The sequence below is a fragment of the Morus notabilis genome, unplaced genomic scaffold (genome assembly GCF_000414095.1).
Source record: "Morus notabilis unplaced genomic scaffold, ASM41409v2 Scaffold793, whole genome shotgun sequence".
In the NCBI taxonomy this organism is placed as follows: domain Eukaryota; kingdom Viridiplantae; phylum Streptophyta; class Magnoliopsida; order Rosales; family Moraceae; genus Morus; species Morus notabilis.
The window spans coordinates 263175-269694 of record NW_010356914.1 but is presented as its reverse complement, the minus strand read 5'-3'; the positions used below and the strand labels follow the sequence as shown (position 1 = coordinate 269694).

Sequence of the window (6520 nt, the reverse complement as noted above, 5' to 3'; positions counted from 1 at the left end):
AAATTGCCAACTAACAATATCCCTAACAGAGTAAGAATGAGAATTGGCCAACTGAATAGATATTCATGTTTAAACAAAGATGTTCATTTTGGATGCAAGTGTGATTTCCTACATACGTATACGTACGGTTTGGGGAGAGAATGTTAATTATGCTATCTCTTTAAAAAAAAAAAATGTAACGAGCAAGTTGTCGATCTAGACATACAACTGTATACTGAAGCTGCAGATAATTATAATCCACTTAATTACGTAGAAAGCAAAATATAATAATTATAGCCCGTTAATTAAGGCTAAGGACTACAAAACATTACTGAATGCGACGGTAGGATTTGAGCTTAGCTAAATAACTTGGATTGCACGGCGGGCATAAGGTAGGAGGATAATTATTCTACGTACGATACTTGACTGCGAAATAATGTTTTCTCGAGATATAGAATTAACAAAATGGATAAAATTATTTAAAGCAAAAAGAGGAGGAAAAATTATAATCCAAACATGAGCGAAGAAAGTTTCAAGTTTCAAAAGAAGATATATTGTTATTTGTAATCATTATGACAGAAGGGAAAAAACACAAAAGAAAAGCAATTTTATAAGCAATTAAGAGCATAATGATCGTTACTAGAAAACTAAAGAATGATAGACACAGCTTAACTTCACTGGCTAATAATTATCTTATTTTATTTATTTGGTGTTTGTTTATTTCAACCAACGTTTAGGATCAGATTGCCGTCTGGGTAAAAATAAAATAAACAATTTGAAAAGAATAACAAAATAAATAAATAAAACTACTGAATAGACCCCTTCTTTAACATTCACTTATACCCTTCCCCAATAGCCTTTAGATTTGTTCTGGTTCTTTATATACTTTATTTGTGTGTGGGCAAATTTACTAGGATTTTTCAGTTTTCTAATATCTCCTCATTGCTGGTGTCTAACTCGAAAGCTTCGATGAAAAACTTTCCTCGTATCCCAGCCAGAGTTGCATGCGGTCCTCGAGACGCATTGGGACAGAATACTCGAGGCCTCACATTGAGTGAGAGTACAGTTGTCGTTTTTCTTATAAACAGGGGCAGAACGAAAATTTTTAAAAATTTATGGGGCAAAATTTAAATCTTCAAAAGTTAATGTGGCTCCACTGCTCATGGGCCATGGCCTTTGCTGAATGGGCCTTACGGCTAGATATGATGAGCCTCATAAGGCATCATAGCCGCATCTTGTTGTAGTTGCACAGGCCTTGCGAGTCCTTTCCCATAGCGTTGCTAGGCCTCAGGCAAAGATCTGGCTAAAGTTGGGCTCTTCGTACAAGATCTAACCAAAGTCGGCCAGATCTATGACTCTATTTTCATTTTTTTGTTTTTGGTTTCCATATCTATGTATGCGTGTGTGTTTTTATCATGTCTGATTCTGAATCATAATTTATAATTTTTTACAGTATTTTTTTTATAAAAAATACACGTAAAACGAGAATAATTCTGAATACATAAACCAAACGTCCTCATATTGATTTTATTAGGTGATTATCATTGTCAGTTTACCAATCTATCTTAAAAACTTAAATTTTTAAGAAGTGAGTCAACAATAATTTTATACTTTAACAATTAAAAAACATAAAATATTTCACATATTCCTTGGCCTCCTTTATTTTCTAACATGGTATCATAGCATGAGGTCATGAGTTTAAACTCATGTAATTGCACTCTTTATCCTCATTTAAATTGTCATCATGTGTTGGGTCTTTAATATATCTTAGGCTTAAATATTCAAGTGTTGAGCTTTCTAATTAATTTACCCATGTGATTGCTCATTGTCCAGCCCACATGTGAAGGAAAGTGTTAAAGTGTAAAACTATTGTTGGCCAACCTATTAAAAGCTTAAGCTTTTGAGATGGATTGGTAAACTAACAATCATATAGCAAGTGACCACTAATTTTTACAGAATACATAAAAGAAATAGATGACCGATGGTCATTCAGGATTCCGATGACTCCAGCAACCGGTGAGGACAACAAACTGTGATCATCAATTAACTACGGCGATCAATGCTCGTAGATGACTAGTGGTTATCCGATGAGTGACTGATTGCTAGTGATGAGTGACTTTGAGCAATATTGACGTAACAACTTAAAAAACAGTAAGGGTATTATAGTTAGAGCCGAATTATTCACCTATTCCAGTTTTATGTGTAATTTAGGTTCAAATCTTTTAATAAAAGTAATGTATTCAAATATTGTATTCCTCTAATTAATCCTAAATACTTGTGCATGTATGCAGTCACTGAAGGCACTGCTGCAATTATTCATAAAACTTAATAAACTCGTCAAAGTTCATTATTCAGAAACAAAAGTTGATTAATGTTGCCGTTTGTTTGTGATAAACATTGCTGGGCTCGAGTCGTTGTCTGCCAAACCAGTGCTGGACCACGAAAGCCCTTCTAAAGTTTGACTTCCACTCCATAATACATGTACGTATATGCATTATGTATAATTGCAATAAAAGGCAGTCGAAATAGTTGTCTCACTTTATATATATAGGTAAGGTCTCTGGTCAGACACTTAAAAAGTGCCTGATCGGAATGGCAGTGTATAATTCTGCATAAACTGTATATATTTACATATAAATTGTGTATAGTTACATGTAAAGTTATAAGAAACGACAATGTATATTAATCTTCATAACATGTATTTTTTATAACAATTAGTGAACACATAACATGAAAATATGTATATTGATTGATTTGTTGTATTTCATATTAAATATACACGATTTTACATGTAAATATACACAATTTACATATAAATATACACAATGTATACAGAATTATATAACTATCATTACGGTCAGACACTTTCATATATATATATATATATATATATTTGTCCTCCTAGGTTTTTTATGGTGCAGTAAGCATAAGAAATGTTTGCCACACTCATTGGGGATCTTTTTTAGATCACTCAATATATGATGATTCTTGTCAACAAATGCGCTTCATCATTCTCAACATTCTACAGTAACAACAACCACAACTAGTCCAATCATTTTCTAAGTATGAATCACTCATATTTTCAATCAAAAATCACTTACATTTAGATTTCCAGTCAAGGATATCTTCTTCAAATTCACACTCACCACTACTCTAACAGACTAAGCTTATGACACCATAAGAATTTATATATTAACAGTACTAGTAAAAGTATTCCAACTCAAATTCACCATCTATGAATTATTAACACTTACAAGCTCAATACAACATAAACACTGATCAAACTGGCCTTGTTTTGTGGCCATTTTCCTCTGACCAAAATTCCCACTAATAAAAAGGGGGAAAACATAATTTTTTTTTTTTTAAGAAAAAAAACCTCCGTAATTTAAATCCTTAACATGTTTCTCTTATGGTTTCCAAAGCAGGTTTCCAACCTCTGCAATATATATAGCCCCTCGGAAAACTCAGAAATCCGTTGTTATTATGATTATCATTCCCTTCCAAAACCCTAATCACCAACTGATCTTGATCACCTTCCTCTTTCGTCCCTTCGGCCATAGCCGCCGGTGAAACCCTAGAGCCACCGTTCTTCTTTGTCGTCCGAGACCGCGTTGACTTTTTGAAGGCCATGAAGTCAATGATCGCCATGTCCGATGCGGAGGCCTTACGGTTGACTTTACAGAGAGGCACAAGCAAGTAATCCTTTCTAGCTAAAAGCTCGTCCTCGGCTCTCATGGCACAGAACCGGCCGGTTCGCCGGATATCCTCCGCCGGAGAGATGACGTGGCCCGGCTCCTCTTCTAGCATGACCTCCGCCGCTTTCAGCGGGAGCTTGACTCGCCGGAGAAGGTTTCCTTGGGCGTCGAAAAGCTTTGCCGTTTGATCAGCCACTGATGAGAAAGTCATGAAACAAGACGATGAATGGTGATTTCCCATGCTTATGGATGTTTTGCTAATTAGTTTTTGCTTTTGCTTTGTTTGATTATGGACTATGAAATGAATATATGTATGTGGGTGTGTGGTTGTATATATAGAGAGATAATGACGTGTGGAGAAGAGTCAAAGGTGAAAGGGGAAGAGCTGTTTGTGTCCACACGAGTAAGAATAGTGTTTGAAACGCGGGATGTAGTTAATGTTTGTATGTCGACTGTGGAATATCATTGCTGAAGAGATGGCCAAACACAGACAAAGTTGAGTCCTTGTGTATAGTGATAGTGACATATATTATGGACCCGTTTAGTTCGCTGATTTGAGTTTTTAATTCGAGTTGAAATGTGATTTTATGTGAAAATTTTTTATTGTAACAAAAAAGTTAAATGTGACTGTTTCGGAGAGCTTTCTACTGTAACAAAACTCGAATTTTAAACTCGAATTAGTGAAAAAAACTGGGCCTATATGTGTGGACCTCTCCTACCTAAAATTAGTTTTCAACTTTACACTAATAGCAAGTGTTCTTCCCATTTGTCTCAAGTGACTTTCATTTTAGGATATTTTTTTTTTCCTTTAGTCTTAAATTGTATGTCCCCTTTATTTATAGGAGATTTTTTTTTACGGTAAAATACAAATACCCCGATCACTTGTTGCCCATCTTTCGATTATTCGATTTAATTTCAATTAATTTTAATATTTTCTGTAATGAATATTAATCTTTCCAAATAATATTACCGATGATTTTTCTTGTTGTGAGTGTGAGATCCATGAATAAGTAGTTACTTCCCTTAAATAATAAATGAAAAAAAAGATCGGCAGTCTCAAATTGTGTCTGCTATTTATACAAGATTTTTATTTAGGGTAAAAAAAATAGCCAATTACTTATTGCCCATTTATAACTTATCAATTTTCATAAAATTTTTATATATTTTTTTAAATGATTACAATATTTTTTTTACATCGAAATCTATTCTTTCAATATAATCTTAGCACCGATTTTCTCATTGTGTTGCGTGGTCCATATGAACTATAAGTAGCTGCTGCCCACTTGCCTCTTTTTAATTTGACAGAATTCTTATGGGAGTTCAGCGCATGACTGGTTCTGTGCAAAAAAGAGACCATTATACCACGCTTTTGTACTTGATGAATATTCAGCCACATAAAATGTGTTATTTCAATTGCATAGCCTACAATTACAAACAATATTCTTATACCAAGAGGCCAAAAACTACACGGGTGATCTTATGGCGCGTAGTGGAACCACACGTCTACGAAAGTGGGATGACCAGACCAACTTTCAGCGAGGAAACAACTAATAATTGTAATGGCTTAGAGCAATGCTTACGTATCTAGAAAAGAATGATATTTCTCATTCGTTTCGCTGATTTGAGTTTAGAATTCGAGTTTTGTTACAGTAAAAAGCTCTCATAAATAATCACATCTAATTTTTTTACTACAGTAAAAAGCTCTCACATACAATCATATCTCAACTCGAATTCTAAACTCGAATCAGCGAAACGAACGAGGTGTAGTTGAAGATGCATAAATTTTATTTTGATTTTTTGAGCTCTGTTTTTTGTTACTAGGACATTCCAGATACATCTACAGAAACAGGACATGGGAGTCTACTTTTTGAATTCCAATAAAAAGAAAAGGAGATGGACCCTCATCAAATACAACCTGCAAAACAGCAAAGCCTAGTGACAAGCACAATATCCCACTTTCTTCCTATGTATACTGCCGATAGGAACACAACAAGAAGTGGATTTTTTTTTTTTTTGGACAATAAGTGGAAAATTGAACATAACACATAATATTGTGATAGAAAGATTTGAAGATACAAGTAGGTGCTATCATGCTGTTGCGGTCACCATCTTCTTACTACTTGAAAACGACAAGGTATGGAAAACGACACAAATTAACAACGACAAATGTAAGAAACGACAGTAATGACTGAATACGACGACATTGTCTTTAGGTGGGTTCCATGGTAAATACCGCAAGCGGCATAAAAACGACAAGGTATGAGAAACGACACAGACTTAAAACGGACAAGGTAAGAAAACGACAGTAATGACTAAATACGACGACATTGTCTTTAGGTGGGTTCCCATAGTAAATACCGCATAGAAAAAGGGCATAATAGCAAAGTTCAAGATCCCATTTTCATAAGCTTAACAAAACCCTAATTCCAAATCCAAGAGCTTTTCACCAGGGGAATTGCAGGTCGTCTCAGTCTCTGGTTCTACCTCATGCTCAAGCTTAACATTCAATCCGATCCCTTTTGGTGAGTCCGTAATTTTTTCTAATAGCTTTCATGTAACATTGTTCTTGTTCTTCATTTTAAGCTCAATTAATTTCTGTATTTTTTATAATTATTTTTTTCCTCAAAGAACAATGGCGAAATCGAAGAACCACACTGCTCATAACCAGTCCTACAAGGCCCACAAGAACGGCATCAAAAAGCCCAGAAAGCATAGGCAAACTTCCACCAAAGGGGTTCGTATATTTCGAATTTTTCCTTTTCTTTCGTTAAATCGATTTTTTTTTTTTTTTTTTTTGTGCTCAAATTTTGGGAAAAAAAAATGTAGAGGGATCCGATTTTTTTGAG

At 34.6% G+C, this 6520-nt stretch overlaps 1 protein-coding gene across 1 annotated transcript; it reads left to right on the top strand.

Moving 5' to 3' along the window:
• Positions 1–6072: 6072 nt before the first annotated feature.
• Positions 6073–6444, top strand: LOC21412468 (60S ribosomal protein L29-1; the record flags this gene model as incomplete). Its single annotated transcript, XM_024163810.1, has 2 exons — positions 6073–6196; positions 6303–6444. A coding segment is annotated over exon 2 (138 nt), but the record flags the coding sequence as incomplete, so codon positions are not given.
• Between the last annotated feature and the right edge of the window lie 76 nt (positions 6445–6520).